The 23,663-nt window shown below is 39.8% G+C and overlaps 1 protein-coding gene across 1 annotated transcript in view; it reads left to right on the top strand.

Annotated features, from left to right (window-relative positions):
- KIF26B (kinesin family member 26B) overlaps positions 1-23,663 on the top strand; it is a gene marked incomplete at its 3' end in the record, with an annotated part of 205,739 nt that overhangs the window by 99,257 nt on the left and 82,819 nt on the right. Inside the window, exon 4 of the mRNA XM_027905598.1 lies at positions 439-622. Coding sequence (XP_027761399.1) covers positions 439-622 — 184 coding nt within the window. The remainder of the gene's footprint in view (positions 1-438; positions 623-23,663) is intronic.

The following is a 23,663-nucleotide window of genomic DNA, read 5'->3' as shown; positions in this document are numbered from 1 at the left end:
AATCAATTAACAATGGCTGCTTGCATCCAAACACTGCACAAGTATTAATTTTCTAATCAGAGACTTAAGAATGAGACACAATTCTGTGTGAACCATTTGGTGACTGAACTTAATTTTAAAACAGAAATTGCCAAATTGCTCATTGATTTAATTGGAGGCTTCGGAGCCTTCTTGCAAGTTGAATTGTTTCAACAGATTAGATAGTGATAGAGGCCCAATGTGACCCTATTTGGCGCAGATTGTAAATTTGGAGCAACTTAGCAAAATCAGTGGCATTAAACTAGTAATAATGAATGAAGAACAAGAATTATAAAACTGTTGGGGTCGATGAGGTTCAAATTGAGAGCCTGCACAAACAGTAACCTGAAAAATACCTTTATTCATTCTTCTTGATGAATTTGAGGATGCTTTAGCTTACTCTTGTCGTTTTTCCCACAGAGCTGCTCAGAAATTGAACCTATCTTCCAAAAAGAAGAAGCACAGGCCTTCTGCATCATCTGTTCCTGAATCTCCTCTCTTCTCTACCTGCTTCAGCAGTATTCTTCAGACTTCCCCACCGCCTGCACCACCATGTTTGTTGAGGGCAGTCAGCAAAGTGAAAGACACCCCTGGTTTGGGCAAGGTAGGCCTTGCAAATATCACTTAAACACTTGTTTTCTTTGGGATAAGATTTTATCCTTGTTCAAAACATTAGGGAACTGGAAGATCATGTCCTTTCTCTGTCGGATTTACTGCAGTTGGTCCCTGAACACGTGTACAAAGGCTTAATAACTTGAGTCACTTAGGGCAAATGAATTTCTAATGAAGTTGACTTGAATACAGACAGTAATTCTGTAGCAGTAATACAATTCAAGACCCAGCTACAATAATGTACTTGCACTGAGACCACAGTGTGGAGGTAATATCCATTCTGCCAGGGTTTCAGGAGCATTTGGTCTCCGTGGCTGTGTTTAAACTGCATAGCAGTTGTTTGCTGTGGCATGTTTTGTGTTCCTGATTCCCTAGCTTTCCAGACTGGTGTCTTGGCTGGACACACTGTAATTTGCTTCTGGCTCATGTTTCTTGGCTTTCTTCCAGCATATATACCTGAACAAAACCTATGCTGATAATGATAAATTGCTCCTTTTTCCTTCTGTCATGTTATTTCCTCCCTTTCTGCATAATCATTCCCTCTTAAAATGCTGTTTAGGTGCACACTTATGCAGAGGTGATGGAGGAGGTGGCCACATAGTTTGCTGTTGCTTTGTAGTTTGTCTGAGTGGCCCTTCCTTTTCCCTTGTTATAATTGAAGAGCATGGCTTATTACATCTGGGAATTCATGCAGGCAGTTGCTGAGGACAGCAGTTTGCTTTAATCAAGGTAGTTTCTTATGCAAGCATCTGTGTGCGTGGCTTTTCCATATTCATTGAATACTAAGCAGTGACAATGAATTTGGTGAAAGTTTTTGTTTAGAGGGGAAATTGTGATGTGTGATCTAGGAGTGCTGAGGATGGGCTCCAGAATTTTCGCTGCTGATTTTGGGTACTCCCTTTCTTATATTGTGCAGTTCCAGGGGTTTCTTTCAAAGAACAATGGTATTACTTCCCTGGCTGGTGTAATGCCTGTTTGAAAAGAGATTCCCTCCACGTGGGGCTCCCTTTCTTTCCTCTGGCATGGTAGGTGGGAAGAAATGCAGAAATCCATCATGATGCTGGAAAAGTTGAATACCGATGCGTGCTCTGACTGGTGGGAGGAGGAGTAGTAAACTTGAACCTGTTCATTGTTGTAAGTAGCTGCTATAGAATAGATTTAAAATGGAAGCCATCCTTTCAGGAGTCTTACTTTTCTGTGCTTGGGATAGGTTACATCTCAATAAGAAGTCCATTGAGAATAATGAAGGATGTGTTCTTGAAAACAAGGAGCTAATCTCCCATGTTGAACTGCATGAGCACTTTTCGGGACTGTTGGTCTGGAAGACCACAGAGATGCAAACGTAGCTCTGTGTAAACATTCCAAGCTTGATCTGAGCCTTTCTTGTTCCTCTCCTCATTGGCTTCCAGTGGAGAGGGCTTGGAAAACAGTTTTGCAGTATGTCCAAACAGACCTGTGATTTGCATCTTCATCAAGACCATGTACCAGAACAGGCTCCAGACTTTCCAGCAGTGTAAGTAAAACTGAAATTTTGCAGCTCAGATCGTGAAGGTGGATATTTCTTTTCACTTTAGACCTGCCATCCTGAAGCTATCAGGCTACATGGTACATAACTAAGAGGTTTTAACACATGCTTTTTCAAAGTAGTAAACCAAATAAGTTTATTTCATGTAGTTGAAATAGAGAAAATTATTTTTTCCACATTTCCATTAGTAAAAAATATGTCTAACCAGCAGTTCCTGGAAACGTTTCATTTTTCATCTCTTTGGTTTCTTCCAGAAGTCACCCTATAATTATGACCTGAAGCTTTTATATTTTCATCAAAGTTTCCCATCAGTTTACCTCTGTAGCACAATTTTCATTTTAATATCTAGAAATAGGTGCGAGGCACAATTAGTAAATAACTGCAGGATAACAATGTGATTTATCTGTCAGACTGTGAAAACTTCAGATGAGGTAGTGGGATTTCCAGCTTGTTTGCTTTTAATTTTCATTGTTATTTATACAAGTTCTGTTCAGTTTGGTTGGGATATGTTTCGATGCTAAAAAACTCATCATTTGTCTCATACAGTGTTTTCTGTAAGGGTATAAATTTATAAAGTATGGACCCAAGTGTACGTAGTGGGTTAAGGGAAGCTAAATGTTATTTTCAATCACTTAGGTTTTTACTTGGTTTGTGTTTAAATAGCATTTTGCCAGCAATCTCAATGTGATAAAACTCTGTTTCACTTTGGGTTTAAGTGGACCGGGCAATTTCTAACATGACGGTTGGTCGCTGGAAAGTCTGGTTCACCAGAACTGAAAGGATAGCCAGTGCCAAGGATTCTGGATTTCTGAGACTCCAGGGGCAGCTGTGCATGGGCTGCCTGGAAGGCAAGCTCACTCCTACAGGGCTGTAAGCCCTGGCACAGTCTCTGGGTATCAGTGGCTTGGTGTCAGCCTGAGAGCTACCTGTGAGCCAGGGGAGGTGGGTATCCGAGACCTCAAGATAGGAAGTCGGGTACTTCAAAGCTTAGACTTCAAGGTTAAATTTCATTTCACAGTTTTCTAAAATGAACTTGCAAGGTAACAGCTGGTATTTTCACTTGCACTAGAAATTTCAAAGATTCTACTTCTCATTGCAAATTAATGGCTATGATTTATTTAAAATTATAGAATTGCTCATCTGTTATATGTAGGCATACAATTCTTTTAAGTTAAAATAGGAAGATCTGCTTATCAGTAATATATTTAAAAGTTAGTTAGCAGCTCAGTTAGTATGGATATGGGTACTACTAAAGAGTCTAAACTGACAAAGAGAATTAGAGATTATATATTCAGGTTGCATGCTTCACACTCTTTCTTACGAAATGCCTTGCAAATCAAAGCTGCACCAATCTGGACTTTAGAAAGGTATTATTTGAAATCTAAAGTTCAGCTTCACAGAAACAGAATTGCATAATCAGCATTTTACTTTGATGTTAGATACGCCACTGAGCCTAGCAGAAAATACAGCAGTGTCAAAGGGAAATAAAGTAGTAAAGGACTAGATTCTTTGTTGCACTCATTTCCAGATGATGATGTTAAATGAAAGGGTGTGACCATGCTGCAAATGTATTAACAGCAGTGCTTGTACGGGTCATAATGTGTGCATGTGCTTTAGGTTTGCATTTGCTGGCTGAGGGATATGATCTTGAGTGGTAGTGTGGTATCCCCACACCTGCTTCTTGAGAGCAGAGATTGCCCTTTGGGCTGAGTGACAATCCTGCTCCATAAACTGCCACAGCTCAATCATCACTTCTCCTCTCTCTGCTGTCTTTGAGCCATCATATTCTGAGTGGCAGATTGCTTTTACTGAGTTTACAGAGAGTGCTACTGTTCTGGATGGTTGAACATGGTGTTTCCCCAAGTCCCGTAGTTTTCTGGAAGACACTCTTTAAGTCTGTTTTGTCCTTCCTGACAGTAAGACAAAAATAGAGAAGAAAGGCTTTCTGTGGATAAAGAATGAATTATTCCATGCCTGCATGGAATGGCCACGTAGGGCCATTCTAGCAAGGTTTGCTCCCTAGTCTGCATTCCTCCTTCTTTCCCCTGCACCACCTTTGTTTCTGTCAAACAAACCCAAATCTAAACCAATACTTTCGATGAAAATCTGAAATTTTCTTTCTGTGAAAGATGATGTTTTGCTGATTTCCACATGAGAACCAGCTGAAATGAAACATTTTCTGCCAGCCTTAATAAATAGGTTGTTTTGAGGTGGCACAGGGTTTAGGATGAATAGATGTGGTTTCTGTGCTTTCTTTCATTTATTATTTTTCTGTGTGTAGTCTTATAAACCTCTGTCACTGAGAGGTATTTGTTATGTTTTGGCAGAGATTAGTTTACTTTTCATTACTTACAATTTTTTTTCTGTGAATTGTGTTAGTTGGTACTTGTTAATCTCAAAATAAAATAGCAATTCTTGGGTGTTAAAATAATCCCTATGCAAAAGGTTTCTGCCAGGGAGAAGCAAGTCACCACTGAACTTTCTTCAAGTAGTCTTTTCAACCTATTAATAAAAGTGAATATAATTTGTGATTCTGTTTACTTTTTATTTTTCTGTAGCAATAGGACTCCTGCTTTGCAGACCCTAGCCCTGTTCCGCTAAATTACGTGTAAATTAAGATTTTTAAAAAAATCCTGTTTCTGTCCAGAGCACTTATGATCTCACTGTCGGGAGGAAGACCAGACAAGCACAGACACAGGATGCAAGAAGAAACAATTAGGTATTATCGGTCATCTTGAGAGTGGTGTCCTGAACCCATCAGGAGTCTAATATTAGATACCCCTCGTCAAGCTGTTGTACGTGTTGTAGAAGAGGAGATTATTAAAATCTTTGAAGAGTGAGTAATAGGTTATGCTGCAGATGCTTCTGAGAAGCCCTTTCCAAGTGTGTAGGACAGGTTAGGAAGCAGCACAGAGAGGGGTTTTTGAGAGTCTAGTGTGTGAGTGAGAGATGCAGGAGCATGTTCTTCTGGCATCAAGCACAGGGCTGAGCATGGAGTCTGGCTGGGAGGGGCCATCAGTGGGAATCAAGCCATGGCCAAATGCCAGGAGTGAGAATTTTGTCTGTCCTGAAAGTACCTCCACCTTACCAGCACAGGATTTCCAGAGCACTCAGCTTTGTCATTCCTTTTTGTGAATGCCACTGGGAGCTGGTACCCACTTCCCCAAGCCCAGTGAAGGTTCCCACCATAATGGCTAGCTGGTGACTGTAATGTTTGGTGAGGGAGAACACATTTGTGTGGGGAGAAGTGTGATACTCCTCATGTCTTTGGAGGCACAGGGTCCACAGAAGGCAGAATACCACTGATGACTAATGAGCAGTCTTATGCCTTTGGCCTTAAAAGGCAGTGGTAGTATGATTGATAAAAATCAAAAGGTGGCCCTATATGGTACTTTGTAGACCATATAGTACGTTACTATCCTTTTGATTCAAGTGGCTATTCAAGATGCAATGTTTATGAGAATTTTTTTCAGATAAAGGTTATGAAGGGAATAGATAGTAGAATCATTTAGGTTGGAGAAGGCCTTCAAGATCACTGAGTCCAACTAAAGCTAACATTACCAAGTCCACCACTTTACAGTTTCTTTACAAGGAAATACAAAATTTTTAGTACCAACAGAGAGAAGCAACCAAAGGCAATTTTCCTTCTTACTCCACCAAGCCCTTTCAGCTAGGACTTCAGTGTCTCATTCCTTCCTTGGTTTAAGGGCATTTCTTTGTCTCAAAGTAAAAACGTTTGCTCAGATTTTTCTTCTCTCTGTTACTTTTTTTGTCCCTTGTGCTGTTTATTGTTTATATGTACCCTTGCCAAAAGTAACAGTGAAGAAAGCTCTAATACCCAAGCAGTTCAGTTTCTGAATAGATTCACAACTGTCTTTTGGCTGGAACAAAAATGTATGCCAATAGTTTGGGTTCACAAACTGCTAGTATTTCAGCTGTCCACGGCCTTAAAATAGTTTTTGTGGACTTTTTTAAAATGATGTGATTTTAAAAGTTGATTTGAAGGGAACAAAATTGGTGCACATCTTGATGAAGTCCAAAAGGTAGAGGAAATCTCCTTTTCTACTATCAGAGTTTGCATTTTGAGCTGCTGATTGACAGATGTTAGGATTTTTTTTTTTTTGCAACATTATGTTATATGTTAAGCTGACATTTATGAAAACCTGTATTATGGTGAGCAAAAAAACCCCCAGAACTTGCAAAATGTGTTCTTATTTCACTTCACTGCCATCCATCTTGGAGGTTTTTCAGAGAGAATCAGAAGAGGTTCTCTTTCCTTCATCCTTCAGGTGTACAGGGGGAAAAGTTAACAGTTAGTTGATAAATGGGATTGAAAACCCTTTATCACAGAAAACAATTTCTGAGGTGAGAGCTGTTTTTTCCCAAAGTTACCATGGCTACTGAAAGGTGGGAGGATGATCCCTTGAGGCATTTAAAGGAGACATATGTGTTCATCTTTGTTGTCAACATGATTGTTGTACAAATTAGTTAGTTCCAGTTGGAATGAAATCCAGATGGCCTTTTGCCCTCCAGACAGAGTTGCTCAGAACTGAAATTTTTCTCACGAAATGTTCTGTTTGGACCCAGTGGAGGATTTCATGCTCTTTGCATAGGTTCCAGCTTGATGAGATTTTCTTGGAGGAGTTTTAATGCCTCAAGCTGATTTAAGTAAAATATTGAAATTAATAGAAACTGGAAGAATTGCTGTAAACAATAACCTCTTACATTTGTCAATCATATTTTCTATGAACACTTAGTTTTTCTTTCGGTAAAGTAAAGCTTTTTCTGGATGTGGAAGTAGCAATCCAGGCATGCCAGGAGACTGCTGGATTGCATTTTGGTTGACTGTGACATTTAAAGTAAGGCATATTTTAAACACATCTCAATGCAGTCATGTTTCCATGATGTAGACGAGAACCATAACTGCTGTTCCTTCTCTGTAAAGTCCAGAAGCTGCTACTTCATGGGAATTAGGAGCACATACCAACAAGACTACTAAAGGAAAACCTGTCCCGTTGCCTAAACTCTCTACCATAAGAGGGAATTCCTGTGTACAGAAGCAGGGCTGCTTTTCTGCCATATAATCTAGCCAGCCCCTGTAGGAGGGGGAGGTTAGGTCTTGCCCCTACCTATTAATGAACAGTTTAAGGGCTGTAGGTCCATTTTGATCCAGCTGCAAGTTTTTAAAAGCGTAGAAAGTGGCTCCACAGTTCCTGTCCTGACAAGCTGTCTTTCCTGCTAATGGGATTCCTAAAGTGAGTTGGCAAGAAGATGACCCCAGAGAGGGGAATTCACTGCAAGTGGATGCTAGTGTGGTGGTTTCCTGGAGCATTGCAGATGCAGGCAAGTAAACGGAGGTTGACACCAAGGAATGGGCTCACATCTGAAATGGGAAATTTAAAGAATACTGCTGCTTTCCTTACGTCTGACTCCACAAAACAGAACAGTTTTTCTGTACGGCATTAGGAGTGCTCCTCCAATGTAGGCACCGTGTGGGCAAACATGATACTAAGTTATCTTTCTCTTCTGTTGATTCCTTTGCCTCTGCTGATTTTCTGAAATAAAGACATCTTTCAAACTAGTAGACATTGTTCCCTTCACCGGAGGAGGGAGGATGGTGTGAAAACAATAGCACAGAAAGTGAGCTTTTCTAGAGAGTGATTTGCGATTCCTAATTGAAACTCTTGGCTTTGGAAAAAAAAAATCTCTTTCTGTATGTCATAGACAAAAACTTGCATGCTAATCTGAGTACCAGCTACTGGTAACAGCAAATATGGACAAGAGACTAGCGTTCATGAAATTCCTTTTTTGCCTCAAAGAATACCAAAAATGATGTTTCTCCCTTTAGTGACACCTTCCCATGTGTACTCAGTATTGTACTGATGAGCTTGTGAGCACAAGAGGTGGCTAAAGACTTCCAGGTGTAATTGAACTGGACAGAAGAAATATGAAAAAGGCTGGACCTCAACTCACGTTGATAGCACTTTTTATTTCTGCATTAGAAGAAGCAAACTCTTCTGTGTTTCTTTTATAGTACATTTCACCCAGGAAAAGAGCTGCAAAGTCTAGTTTTGTACTGCTTACCTTAGTCTGTTTTGATGATTTTTTTCTGTAAACTAATGATCAAAAAAAAATTAGCTAGCTCAAATCACTTCAGGCTGGTGGTACTAGGGTTTGTATGTTCCTAAGTGACTTTTTATCTAGCACCATTGTCATGTGATTTTATGCCCAACAATCTTTAACTTTTATGCTGGTTGACTTTTCTTGATTCAAGTCACTTAGTTGAATGAATGACCATAATTTGTAGGCATCTAATTAGCTATGGGCCCATATGGGTCAATAATTTGAGTCTTTTCATGTTGATAGGCTAATGAAGCTACAGAAATCTTTACCCTTGCTCACCTAGTAAGTATGATTTAAATATGTTCTCATGTTGTTGAAATAGTATGACAGTACAGTGGCCACATATTTTAAAGTCTCTTAAGCATTGTATAAAAATAACTAGATTTTTCTAGAATATAAAAATATTGGGTTTAACACTGATCTTCTCCAAGTTTTTCTGAGCTACTGTATTTTTATTTCCTTTGTTTTCCAATTTGGGTTGTACTGCTGGTTGATATTTTGATAGTTCTAGTTAGTCACTTCCACATCCTTTTTAAAACTTTGAGTAGTACTTGCTGAAATGACCCCTTCTCCCCTGCCCTCTCCCCCCTACATCTTACTCCATTAAATTAATTTTTAAATTCTTGAAGAAGGGGTTAATATAAATCAGGAAAATCAAGGTGAAAGAAACTGAAAATTACAAGAGTATTTCTCAGACAATGCTGAGGAAGGAATTTAAATGCTGGATAGTTTGCTAAACCTTGGGAGCATGGTAAGATTTCTGAGATCTCATGCAAGTACTGGGCACTGTACTTAAGCACTCAGCTGTAGACATTATTACAATTTTTTTTCTTTAAAACTTCCTAAAGCTCTTCTCCTCCCAGCCTTTTTCTTTTGTGTTTCACTTCTCTCAGCATGTGCCAAAGAGCAGTGGTGCAGGTGACACTGCGGGAAGCTCCACTATAGCACTGATGTAACATCATGGACTAATGATTTGTCTGAGCCTCTTGGTTCAACCTCAAGGTTATTATACTTTTTCTTATCCTAAAGGTCTGGGCTTTACCTCATTTCTCTGGTACAACATTGTCTTAAATGGATAACCAGCTCAGCTGAGGAAGGGGCAATATACTGAGAAAACCATTGGAACATATCTCCTCTTATTCAATCTCCTCCTTTTTTGCCTTTTCCTTTAGGACTTACACCCTTTTTTGGAATATTTCTCTATTGACATTTATCCGTTTTTTGTGTTTTTATGAGAAACAGGTATCCCCATGCTTTGAGTCATTACCTCCCTGTGTTTCTCCTCACTCTTTAGTGCTACCGTTATTGTCATCTTAGGACACGATTCATATTGGTAGCTTAGGTGACCTGATCACTATCCTTCTGATCTAGGCTGGTCCTATGTATTCCTCTCATGAAGGAATGGAGACAAGTGTTATATATTTTATGATGGGCTGACTTGCCTACCAGTTGTTGCTTTCTTTTTCAATTGATTACAGAGGCAGCTGCCTTAGAATGAGATATCAGTGTTTTGGCTGGCTCAAATGAGGTGAAAACCAGCTACTGTGAGATATGGTAACAAGGTGCTTGCAAAAAGTTCTAGGTGCATTCATCTCCTCTGGGTGGAAGTCTGCATCCTCTGCTTTCCAGTCTATGAAACACAGAGGTTCACTGTACAGCACTCAGGTCTGGTTGAGCAGACCTGCATGCAACTGAGAAGGTTGCATAAAGCAGCCAGACCTTCATGGAGAAGGACCAAGCAGACTTTTTCACATTTGGTCTTGGACAAACCAAAGGAAAGTTGAACCGATATTTATTGAGACAAGGACCAGAGATGTCCAGCTGTACTTCTGTTGGGATGGATCTATAAAAATGGTCATAATGTGCACACCTGTTAGATTAGAGCCTCTGGCCCTCAGATATCCAGACTCTTATTGCTCTATAATGTGACCTGTGAATTTCTTTCTGTAAGGACTCCTTGCCAGGAGCGTAGGCAGTGTGGCTTGGGCTTTCTTTACTGCATTTGGATTCCTGATATCCAAGGGCCTTTTCCCTTTCCTAATATAAGTAGACTTTTTCCTCTATATTGTTGATAATGTGATTAGCAGTTAAATTATCTTTTATTGCATAGTGAGATATGAAACACCAGGTATGAAAGTAACACTTCAGTGTTCCTATTTTAATTTATGAAAGAATTTTTCTATATAGTTAAGGTAAAAAGAAAGTTTGATGAAATGATTGACCTGTTTGATATTAAAAATCAGGGGGCATTTCAATACATTTTTAAATCTTGTGACTCTGAAACTCTCTTGTAACACTCAGAATTGAGAAACAGAGTGGGTGCACCTGTGATGGGTGGATGGAAATGAGTATGCGTAATTCACACTTTACTTTGATGTGCACATTTGCATCTAGAAACATACAGGTCCATATATATATATATATATATATATTCATCTCTCCTTCCCTATCAGCATAGAGGAAATATGTAGGAAAAAACTGTACATGGAGTTTCTGAGCAAGTTATCTGAAAAAAAAAAAAAAATCTAAGGCTAGCTGGCTAGACTTGCTTTTATTTGTAATCAAGCAGATATTTATTTTTATTTTTTTTTTTTTTTTTTTTTGGAACTCAGCATTCCCTTAAGACATTGCCATTAAACTCAGATTTTAATCCAGAGTAATATAATTTTTATTGTTTAGCCCAATCCTCCTGTACAATGCATTATCTTTTTTTTCCTATGTGGTGGTTGAAAATGCTTATACAAACAGCAGCATTTTACATTAAATTCTCTAGGTACCTCTGAGGCTCTGTTGCATTTCTGTAGATCACAACTGCTTTCATCCCTGTTAATTGATGCTGGATTTTTCCACAGATCTGTTCAATATACAGTGTTTGTACTGAAGGGGAGACGTAAAAAAGATGTGGTGTCAAAATGTGGTGTGTATTAAAATGCCAGGAGGAAAGCTGTACAATAACCTTTACAGCACCACATACCCCACTGCAGAAAAATAGATGTGAGAAGCCTTAAGAGCTCTTGATCCTTTCTTGCCTTCCCCCTTTTCCCACAGAAAAGATGACATATGTATTTCAAACCGTATGGTGTGAGCATAATTGCTTTAATGTCTTGCCTCTTCTTTCCACCACTCAGTAGTGATGGAGCTTTATCCAAGTACAAATCTTGATTTGCAATAGGAGTCTGCTCTTGACTAGCTTGTCTGTAGCCTCTGAGCCCAGATTCTGAAAGTAGTGTGGCTAGAAAAGCTACGCCATCCCCAATAAAATACCTTCAGCTATAAAAGCTACCCACCCCCAGTGAAATACGTTGAGCACTGCTTTTTTTTTGTCAGCTGAGAGGAGCATTTCTAAGGTATGTGCTGGCACGAGCTCTGACAGGGGCACCGGGGACGTGTCTCGCCTGGCCACACAGAAGGAGAAGGCACGCACCCTGATTGATAACAGCGTGTGCAGATGTGGTAAGCACAAGGAGGCCCAGGCTGCTTTTGGGAAATGGAATACCAACACAGAGGAGGAAACAGGATTCCCCCAGGGCCTCGTACACTGTGAGCAGTGGGAATCATGAATCTCTGCAGATGGGAGGGAGTTATTCATCATAAAGACTATTATGCCGTGCAAGGCATTGCTGAAACAGAACACCACCAAGCTATTTCCTATCTTGTCAGGGTGTATTAATAATGCAACAGTAATAATAGAAGTACAAATTAAAAATAACTGGATGGGCAGATAAGCAGAGTTCTCGAGATTAAGGATATTGGGAATTGCTTCAAACAGTTAATTGCAGAGCAGCACATAGAGGGAAATTTGCCTTTATTATTTTCTTATTCTTCATCTTATCTCTGCCAGCATTATTTCTAGGGCTTTCACATAGAAGCTAGTAGGCAGAATATTTCCTCAAGAATTCAGACTCTTCTTTTTAATCTCCAAAGAAATTAAGTATCTTTTGCTAATCCATCTAATTCAGTAGAGACTAATAATACCGAATAAGAATTATTAGTCTTCCTGTACATAAATCTCTTATAATTTTCTCCTTCCACTCGCATCCCACAATATAAAGGCAGACAAGGCATTACAAGTGTCAAATATTCAGGCTTCAGGACAAATTGATGCAGACAATTCCCTAGAGGTTTGTAAGCTCCTTTTGGATTGCAGTTGCATGAAATCCCCAGAGTCCCTGAATCTCTTAAGGTGCAATAGCTGGCTTGGGCAAAGAGAAATGTGAGTATGTGGTTCTCCAGCACTGGATGACTGTGCTACCCCTAAGTCCTTTCTTTCACTACCTATGTCTCTCAGTCACTGATCTGGCAGGGTTTTACCTGATTTGGGGGCCTCTGCAGCATTCCTTTCAATAGAATTAAAATAGAAACTCAGAACTAGTTTTTGGTCCCCTGCTGGGAACCAAAACATGCCTTACATAGGGCATTAAACTGCTGTCACTTTGATTTCAAGTTGTATTTGCTAAGCAATTTTCAGGACACTCAAATTCTGCTCTCAATGAAATAGATACTGAAGCTAGTGCAATGCACAGTCATTTCACACAGCTCTGTCTGAGCAACACTGGCCCACTGAGAGATAAAGCTATCAAGGGAAGATCATTTGATTGAACATCCACTACACTGATGGAGCAGAAGCTTAGCAAAGAACTGCAGCGCAACTATTACTGCACTGTTTTTCTGGAAAGCAATATAATTTGGGAAGCTAACAATATTAGAGCTTGGTGTCAAAGATGGTAAATCATGTCATGCTGCTTTTAATGTGGTTTTAGTAGTCCAAAAAGCCTCTCCATGTAATACTGTTAGTACTGAAGAACCTAATCTACTGTACAGAATAGTTCCTCGCAATTGGTTGCCACAAGAATATCCTACATGACTTGTCAGAATAAAAGCTTAAATATTGATTTCTTCAGCAACAGGAGAAAAAAAAAAAGCCCTTGGCAGGGATGGCATGAGTCAAAACTCAGGCTGAGGTGGAAGGTGGAGGGTGTCAAGGACAAAAGGGTGCATACTGATCCTGAACTTCCTGTGCATGCCATTAGAACGGTAAGCACTCAGCACAGTTTGATGCTTACCTTCTGAAGCAGAGTGGTGCACTGTTGGTTGGTCACTCTTCATTCAGTTTGTACCTCCACTAAGGTAAATGGTGTAGATTAGAGCATCAAGGATGAACATAGCAGCAGGTGAATTCACCTGCTGTGAAGCAGTGAAAGTAAGTAAATGTTGCAGTAGGCTCTCAGTGTATGAGAGAAGACAGAGGTTTTTAATGTTAAGTGAACACGTTTCCAAAATGACTTTTATAACTCTTTGTACAAACTCACCTTCTTCTTCCTAGGAGTCTCAGTCTTATCTCTGCCTTTGGAATGTCCTGAGAGATACCTGAAAGTTTCCCTATTGATTGTTAACCCTTTCTTGTCATTGATTGGTTTGTAAGACCTCCTAGACTCCTAATGGTCACTTTCTAATCCCTCCTAGAGCTATTTATGTCGCTAACCAGAACAATAAACTCCCTCTGCCTCTCTCCTTGCTGCTGCTGTTCTGTGGTCTCTGTGGGGGCCATGGAGACCTTGTAGTGGGGAGAAGGGTTGGGGCACTCTCCCTTCCAGGTAAAAGGAAAAAACCTCTAGCCTGGAGTCCCCCTCCCTATCCAGTTTCAACATTCACAACTAAACTACACTGGCCAAGTGAAAAGTGGACAAACTCCATTTAATTGTGCTTACACTTGACCAAAGCACTGTATGGAACATTTTACCTTTTGAACTAGATAACTGAAGCACTCTGAGCACATGAACTCGTATGGATGGTGAAACTATCGGGGTTCATAGGCATTTTTACACAATCTGCCCAGAATCTGTGTCCATGTCATTAATTATAATAGCTGCTGTCATGCTATTAAGCCTATCAATCCAAATCCTCCCCAGAAATTATTCACAAATGTTTTCAATCTACCTATACAAGTCTCTGATATGCATCTTCTTGTACCTAATTCCCACTGACGTCTCTTGCTTATCTCAGTTTTGCTGTTGCACCTCCATCAGCTGGGATGACCTCAACATTTCTGCACCCTTGAGTGCAGGCCTCTTTACTGAACCTGTGATCCTTCTGCCTGTGCCTTTTCCAGTCTGAGCACTGCATCTTAAATGTCTACATTTCTTCTCATTCAGGAAGGCTTTTCTTTTTTCCCCCTATGTGACTTCCACATGCATCAGTAAATGGTTTGCTTTTTTTGTTGCATCTAAAGAGAGACAAGACAAAGGGTTTACAGAAAACTGGAGTTAAAGTATAAAAATTGGAACCGCTTTTTTCATATGTCTGGTCTCTATTCACTAAATTCTTAGGCAGTATTCTCAAAACAATGGCTTATGAGACAATCCTTGTTTTAAGGTGCTGTTGGCATCCACTATATCTCAGGGCTGGACTCTGGAGACTTGGTCAGGGGACTAAGCAGATCTGCAAAGAGTACCACAGAGGCAGGCTATAAACATTTTCTTGCAGATTTCTCAGTTACTGTCTAAACAGAAAATATTCAAGATGGGTGCATGCCTTGCACTTATTTCCATCCTCCCCCCACGCCGCCTGCCTGCCCTTGCTCTTTCAAAGAAGCTTTGTAAGAGCCGAAAACACCTTTGAGGCTCTAAGAGTTTTCATAGGAAGCCTTTTTCATCTCAGTGTGGTTTTAGTAGTTTTCTGGGGTTTGTTGTGTGTTACGCAATGATTTATATCAATCTGTTTCTCCTACAGGGTCCTCCTAGAGCATATGAAAACATAGATAGAGAGGATATGTTCTAGCTAGCAAGGGAGTCTAAGATATCATACTAGACGACAGTCAGCTTTCCTTTCTCAGCAAGTTGCACTTTACCTCTCTCAATGACCCTTCCACTTCAGTTTAACTTACACCCCACTGGTCTAATTCTTTTTTTTCCCCTTTATTTTTGAGGTTCTTTAGCTACTGTAAGATAGAAGACTGCTCACCAAAATCTCTTGCCCCTTTGGAAATCTTTTAAAATTACACTACCGCTTGGTAATAAATGCAGGTATCCCCAGAAATGCCAAGGCAGTGGCAAAGAATTCAAAAAAAGATTTTTTAGAAGGCCAGAACACAAAAACCTAACAATGCAGTTTGCACACCAGGCCTCAGGGAGCGAAAGACAAGTTCCCACTGCCTCAGGGCCCTTTTTAATCCTCTGTTTCTCCCCCGCCTTCCCAAGGCCTCAGTGTATTTCTGTTAGGGATATCTCTCTCTTCTCACATACCAGAGAGCAAGGCTGAGAACTTCTCTTGCTCTGCAGGGGAAGAAAGCATTGAAACTGCCTTTGAGAGAGAGTTACCATTTAGGCAGAAAAACCTTCCTAGCAAAAACCGAGTTCCTAACTTTCCCTTACAAATTCTTCCGGAATTGTATCTATTCCTACACTGCTAAAGTAAACGTGTCCATTGCTTAGTCCAGGATCAAATGACCTGCTGAGATGGACGAAGCAAAGCTGTGGTAGCATGGTCTCTCCCTCCCTTGCTCATGACACCTTAATCCTACAGCACTGCTGCCCATCCAAACCCCTTGAGCATCTCCTTGCAGGAGTATTAGCCTCTTCCTCCTAACTGGCAGAAGCAAATGCACACAGCCTTACATTTCAACGTGCTTACTTGTTTTGAAGTAAATTATTCAAGCCCAAATTTGTAAAAGTTCTTCAAAGTCCGCTGATAAGAAACTCAAACTGTGAATGGTTGAAGGCTGGTAATTGATTTTGATACTTTCTGAAGACTTGACCTTTCATACTACATAGAACTATATTTTAGGCAATTATGGAAATACAGCAAATTACTAAGATCTGTATCAGAAGCTGAATTGAGTATTTGTCATGTAAATGTTATCATCTGAAGTGAATTTATTTGAAACTAGCTTTCAAAACAGATTTCTGAATGAAAGGTAAAAGGATGTAAGACTCTTTAAGACTGACTGCTTTCTGAAACAGTATGAACCAAATTCAGCTATGAGTCTCAGAAGCAGAGGACAAATACTGAATTAAAATTGTTGTTTCCTGAACACTGCATTTCTGATGTTGCGGTTTTAAGAATGGAAATATAGATTGCACCTTGTTTTTCGCTGGCTATGCAAGCCTTGGGAGATGTTTGCAGATCTGCTGCCCTTGTGCCCACCCAGTAACACCACACATGAGAGCAACACATCTGTGACTGGAGTATAAGGATTATTTAGGACAGCAGTCACCGCACAGTGTGCAGAAGTCCCTCTGACAACTGCCCTTTACTGTGTGGAGATGTGCAGGAATTCTGTTCTTTCCATTCTCAGAGGAATGTTATGCTGGAGAAATCAAATTTTCAAAGAGACAATGGGAGCCTGTTTAATGTTTTTTATTACATCCCAAAATAGAAGCCAAACGGAGAGATGCTTTCTTAAAAGGACCATTTTAGGATCTGATATTTTCAAAATCCAGACAGCCAGAGATTCAGAGCAGTGGAGGGAAAGCTGTTGGTGGTCTCTCAGTGAATAGACAAATAGATCAGGAAAACCAGTATATGAGCTAGCAGTCTTAACTGAGAGCCCAAGATTAAACAGGCACATACACTAAACAATTCTCTTGCCCCTTGAAATGGCCCTAGTCAAATAGAGCTGAGAAATGTTAATGGGTAAACTGATCTGGATGCAGCTTATGCAGTACCTGGTCTGTTTAGAGAAAAGAATTGTCAACACAGCAATTTCCTAGTTTTTAAGTCACTTCATGAAAAAAAAACACCCCACCAAAAATAAATTGTGATTTATGTATGTTGGGCAGGCTGTCCCAGCAATCATGCCTTCATTTCACATCCCAGCCTGTGCATGCAGAAGTCAAACAAAACCACCTCTGTTATATAGCGATGCCTTTTAATTTGCACAAATCAAATAGCTGCCATAGACCACATCACATCCAAGAGTACGCAGGAGCTGGTGGAAGGATGAGGAGGATTGTAGACTGCAAGAAGAGATTTGTATTAAATGAGATTTAATTTGCATTTGATACTATTTAGTTGAACTTGAAAGTACAGGCTGTTGCAGCCTCATAGTATAAAAATGCTTTTGCTTGTGCTTTTTTCCTCCTCGCTAAGAAGACAATTTGTCTGTGTTTTACTGATCTTAGAGATAAGACAGGGAAAAAAGTGAATCTTCCTGTCAATTCAGACTGAAAAAAATCCCAGTGTTACTCCTAGCTCCATCTAGACATGCCTTTGTCATCATGGTTCAAATCTGGTCTCTTTGAAGAATTTCTTTTGAGCAGATGTTAATAATGTCACAAAAGAATGAAGAAAGAAAAGTAAGAATGAACTGGAAATTCCTGGACCTTGCCTGACTGAGAACTTTGCCTTCACAGAAAAGTACACAAGGTGGTAGATAAATCATCATAGCAGATGAATCAATATTTTTTATGTTGTTTTGTAAATTTCTGTATTTTGTCAGTTATACTCATCTGACCCTTATACTTGTGGATCTCTCAGGATGCTACATGAGATTCGTGGGTTTACTTGCCTTTGAATTACCAGTACAAACAGATGAGAAGGTACTAAAAAAACTTAACTGATAATACAAAGGTAGTGCAATTTCGTATAAATCAGATACACAATGCAGTTCAGAGATTAAAGCAGTGTATTGTGATTACGAAGACTTCCTTTGAAATTATTCTTCCTTTTCTTTGACCATGTGAGTTTTTTTCAACTGTAGTTAATACAGCAGATGATGATGTGCAGAGTGAAGGTGGGCTAAATGAAGGAGGCTGAAAGGAGCAGTATTAAAAGTGCAAATGAAGGTGCAAAAGGACCAGTGTGCTGTGCTCGCCTACTTTCTTTTGTTGGTGTTTTCAGCTACAGCATATCGCAAACACTCAGTTTTTCCAGGGTTTGTTTTCCATTCGTTTGGTCATAGAGAGGTTACAAGGAACTTCTATGTATTTACATTGATTCTGCTTTAAGACTGAATATTGTTCTCAGAGGAGATTCATTGCTATATGCTTCTGACAGAAAAAGAGAAATAATTCCAAACTGAAAAATCAGGTGCTTCCTAAGTACCAGCCTTTTAGTGTCTGCAGTCAGAAAGACTAATTGTCCAAATGATAGAGATGCAGCCCTGATTGAGACACAATGAGCATGCTGTTGGCCTTTGCAATAGATAATTTTGTTAGAACAATATCCTCTGGGAAAGGCTTTTATACGGAAAGGATGACAAGTGCTGCAAATTGCTTACAAACCATAGACCTAGAGGCTTCTCTTTCTGAAAGCTGCCAGCCCACAGTACAGCAGTACTACAAAGCTTTAATTCAACAGCTGTTTATGCTGCTGTAAAAAGTTTTCACTTTCTTCCTAAACTTTTTGCTTATTTTCTCAGAATACTTGTTTTCACAGGTCCAATAGGTTTGGAAAGTCTAGAGGACACAAAAACAGAACAGGACCGGGTACAGATTGCTTGTTCTTATACCAAAAGCAAGGGAAGTCATCACCTCCTGACAAAGTGAAATAGGTCACTATCTTCTTTCCATTCAATTTCTGATATAGAAATTTTGTCTGTGACAACTGCGCCTCATGTCCCATAGTTTTTTTTCCTTTTTATTTTCTTTTTCCTTTTTGCTGTTGTTAAGCAACAGCAGCTGCCAAAAATATTCTATCCCCCTGAATTTCTTACATACTTTATGGTAGCTATACCACAAGTGTGTATTTTGAGATGTGCTGGTTTTCTGATCTGTGTATCTTCTGACATATTTCACAGTGACAAGGGATCTTGTTTTAATTGCTTGCAGTCTCATAAGCAGAAATGGTCTCTGCAGTGAAATGAAGAGGCAGGTCATCATTACCACAATGGGTGACAGACCTGATAGGACTTATTATTTAATTCTAGTTCATTAATGACTGTGATATTTGACTCTTTCAGCCTGCCCTTTTGCTAACTGTGTCTAGTTTTCTGGACTGCATTGTCACTCTTACACAGACCCTGACTACAGGTTGCCCCTCACTGTCTAATGTCTTTGCTCTCAAAATATGATCTATTCATGTTGTTTTCCTTATTGTCACTTTTTCATCCTCCCATATTTGTCTGAGGGCTTTCTTCTGTATTATCTCCTTATTTTTTTAACCCATCTTTTCTTCTTTCACCAGTCAGTGTCTTCACTCCCATCCAGCTTCTTCCAGCTGTTCTGCTGACCTTAATCTGTTATAAAAATGGAGGAAGATGCCTGAAACACAGCTGGAGACAAGATTGAGTAGATCAGGGCAGAGTTCTGTGACATCAGCTCTGCTGATGGGTGCTTATTTATATCTGCAAAAGATCTGGTCCCTAAAATCTTAGGAACTTGCACCTAATACATCATATCTTATTTTCTTTATAGATAGAAGAACTAGAACTTAGTTTCACTCTGGTTATGTGAAGAGGCATTACTAAAGAACTGTAATTTGTCCAGATGCCAATAACTTCAATATCAAATGTCTGTATTAGCTGATACTTGAGATATTGCATGCTAGAAACAGCATTTCAACAGAATTACCAGAACCAGAAGGTTCACATTCTCTTCCCTTCTGCTCAGCTAATGCTTCTGCTCACTGTGTGGGCCAGGGTGGGGCTGCCAGCTCCCTTTTACCCTCCCTTCCTGACCTTTCTCTGATGCCTTCTAATGTGAGGATCTGCTACTATTTCTCCCATAATGTTTTTTATTTCTGCTGATGCCATGAGCTTTATTGTACCTTTAGGAAGTATTTGTATGTTATGAATTATATTTTACTCCCACACTGGTTTCTCTTTTCATAAACAAGCCTTACAAAAATCTCTGTGTTGGGCAGTTACTTATAATTTGATCCTTTTGTTTTCTTCACTGAGAGGATAAGGTAAATGATGGATTGCATTAATAAAAAAATGTGTATTGCTACATGTAAACTGGTCCCTTATGGTATAATATACCACTCTTCAGTCTGTATCAACAATGTGTTGAACAAGGCATTCATTTAGAAAAGGAGAAAAATATCACCTAGCCTGAAAATTCAAGTCTAGAGTTAGTACAAAGTGAGGGTCAGTGAAAGATACAGTCACTTCTTTGTCTAAACAGTGTACCAGGGAGAAAAAGGCCGGAAAAGACCCACCTGGAATATGGAAACTTTGGAACCATAAATAAAGACCCACAATTTCACTTTAACAAAGAGTGTGGTTAGAGGTGGGTTTGTTATTTATTAGCATGTTCTCCCAGAAAACAACTCAAAAGCTGAATAGACTGATCTGGCTTATGCACATGGTGGGACATGGACAGATTTCTCATGCTTTCCTGTAGAACATAACTGTAGATGTTCTTTCAGGGTGCACTCTAGTAACCCTAGAGAATAATCCAGTCAAATCCTGGCCTCTCCTAGCCTACCCCTCCACCAAGAGAACTGTTGTCATGTGGAATTAAAGCACTCCTGAAATGACTTACCATGGCTGTTACATCATGTTCCTATTTACAACTCTCCGGAGGTTATCAGTACAGTTAATTAGTGTCATGGATATTCTAGAAGTTAACATCACAAGTCAAAGTATTTTTACAATACTGGTTTAGAAGTCAGAGAGTTAGAAATGTGTGTGTGCATGTTAAAAAAGAAAACCCTCATCATTCAGCCAAAAAAGTAACGCTGGATTTTCTGTCATTAAACTGACATTTACTGCTGTAAATAATAGTGACTGCTAAAATCTTTTGGTTTCCCCAGTGTACAAATCAACCAAACATGGATTAACTGGTTTCCTCTGATGTGGTTTACACTAATCCAATATCCTCTGATAACAGGAGAGGGCCTTTAATTAGAACGTTTTGGTTTTTCTTCTTTGTATGCTGTGGCTTCTCACAAAACACTCTTTAGCTTTATGGAGTTCAAAGTCAAGTAAACTTTAAAAATCTACTACCTGAATGATACCTGGGGACATCTGTGCAGGTTTGTGCTGGGTCCTTGGGGCCGGATGCGTGTGCCTTGGATGAGAATTACCTTGAACATTACCAGAAACAAGATAGACAGATTGCTCCTTCCCTTTCCTCAGACTGGAAAGTCTGCCGATGAGTGGTACTGTGCCATAATCTCAGTCCCCCATGTCCTTCATTTCACGCAGGAATGATGAGAGGGATAACAGGGGCTCTATGCAACTCCTGACCTTCCTTGTGTGTTGTACTGTCTTTTGTTCTTGGTTACAAGAGCTGCAGGGTTGCTCTTATGTGCTCTCAGTGGAGTGGGCCATGCTCCTGCAGCATTTCCTTTGCTCATGGCATGTCTTTGTCACAGTAATCCCCTCTGGGTCTGTTCAGTGGGAATACAGATTTCCCAGGTATGCTGCTCTACCTTGGGAGCCCCTTACACTGTGGGTACCATGTGAATATTGAATTCGGCAGCTCAATGACTTTGTTGTGCTGCTGTGGAGAAATACAGAAACCAAATTGCTCTCTGAGGCTGACAGGCAGACAGACTGGCAGCAGCCATCTGAGTTGAATGGTTTCATTTTCATGTTTTAACAAAAAATGAGATGAAAGTTATTAAGGGTGACAGTAGAAGAAGCCAGGTTCTTTGCCAGTCTCTGCACTCTCACCTTTCCCTAGATGTCATTATGGTCTTTAAACAGTTACTAATTGACTCCCTGGTAATGTCACCTTTGCTCTCTTCTGCCCCTTTCGGTCAACACATTTATAAGAAAATTGTTAGGGGTTGGAGGGAAAGACATGGGGAGAGAAAGAAGAGGCTGAACAGGGGAAGCAGTAGTGGGTTAGTTTATTAGAATGCAGGCAGTCTGGTGGCTGAATAGCTTAACTGAAATTTTTGTGTAACAAAGCAAAAAACTTCCCATCACCATGAATTCTTGAAATACCTCTGAGTTCTTGCTGAGGGTGGGGAGATATTAAGCTTAGAAGTCTTATTAGCTTCTGATTAGCTTATCAGGAGATATTTAGTTTTTTAGTCTTTAGAACTAATATATTCTCAATAACCTCAGAAGATAACTCTTACACAGCTTGTGTTTGGGTTTTTTTAGGATTTTCGGCGTATGGGGTTAGCTGAACCCTTCAAACGTTGGTGTTCCTAGAAAACCAGGTTTCCTCCTATTTAGCAATTCTATAGACTTTCCCCACATTGTGGGAATCAACAGTTGGTCAGGGAGTACCTCATGGTACCCACGGCTGCAGTGCCAGAGACATGTCAAACAGTCTTAACGGGGTTTAAGATTTAAGCAAGATTGCCAAGTCTTCTCTGATGCACATAAGATGGACTGCAGCTGAACCTCACCCCAAGCTCCCCTAAGGCCAAGACTGCATCTTCCAGTTTTGGAGCCTGGTGACGTGTCCTTCTCACTTTCTGACACGCTGACTGATGTGCTAACTAGCTGTGCCTGGTATGTTGGGCCAAGGAGGAGAAGTACATGTTTCACAGACCAGCTTTGGGGCTCTTCCACCATGCGAGTGGATGCGCAGCTGTCCCATGCATATGACATGCTGTTATGTGACTCGACACGCGGAGTTTCATCTGCTGGAAAAAGTAAATGATGAATCTAATCAGACATCTGTTTTTGACTCCCTCAGCAGACATTTTACACCCTCAAGAAGTGTATCATGCTCATATGGGTTTTCTCTTGACTACCTATGCATACACTTAAAGTCTTTCACCACAACCACCAGTCTTCTACATCATTGTGAAATTGGCTTTGCTGCAGAACAGTAATGACTTGAGCAGCTGGGAATCAGAAAAAGGAGGAAGAGTGAAAAGAGAAAAGGAAGTTATATCTCTGTCTTAATGAACACAGCCAATTTTAAAGACTTTTCTGGGCAGAGAAATATTTATTTGATACACAGTAATTTGGCAGTGTAAACAATTATCTCAGATGAACTCATACTAAAAACTGAATTCTCCTTTTTTTTTACTTTTTTTCCTTTTAAAATACATTTGGAACATTTTGAGAAGCCTGTGTATAAAAGTATTGAAACTCACAGCTTGGAGGAGAGAACATTGATTTTCTCATTTGTGTAAACACACACATGCACAGACAGAAGCCAAGTCACTGAAATAGTCTGTAACAAATGGATCTGATCCAGAAAAGTCTATGTAATTAGATTAGCCTTTGGCCCAGCAAACACTTCATAAAGTTTAGTTAATACAATGTGAGAGAGCTAGTAAAATAAAGAGGAATTTATCATAGGCTGAAGGGGGAAAAAACCCACACCAAACCTATTCTTTTTTAATTTCATAGCAATGAATACACTGGATAAATATATTTTTGGTTGGCCACAATAAGGGTGTAAGACTGGGAATGCTCAATCAACAACCTCCATACTTTTTAGAGCACTATTTTAATAATCTTTACAGCTCTCAGATGAGACAAATTTCCCTTCCATCATGAACTGAAAAATTGATCTTTAGTGACGATTGT

The sequence above is a fragment of the Empidonax traillii genome, unplaced genomic scaffold (assembly GCF_003031625.1).
Source record: "Empidonax traillii isolate 1590-97213 ecotype Southwest subspecies unplaced genomic scaffold, ASM303162v1 scaffold1169:size251926, whole genome shotgun sequence".
NCBI classification, from domain to species: domain Eukaryota; kingdom Metazoa; phylum Chordata; class Aves; order Passeriformes; family Tyrannidae; genus Empidonax; species Empidonax traillii.
Note: the sequence above shows the minus strand (reverse complement) of the source record. Positions and strands in the feature narration are given on the sequence as shown.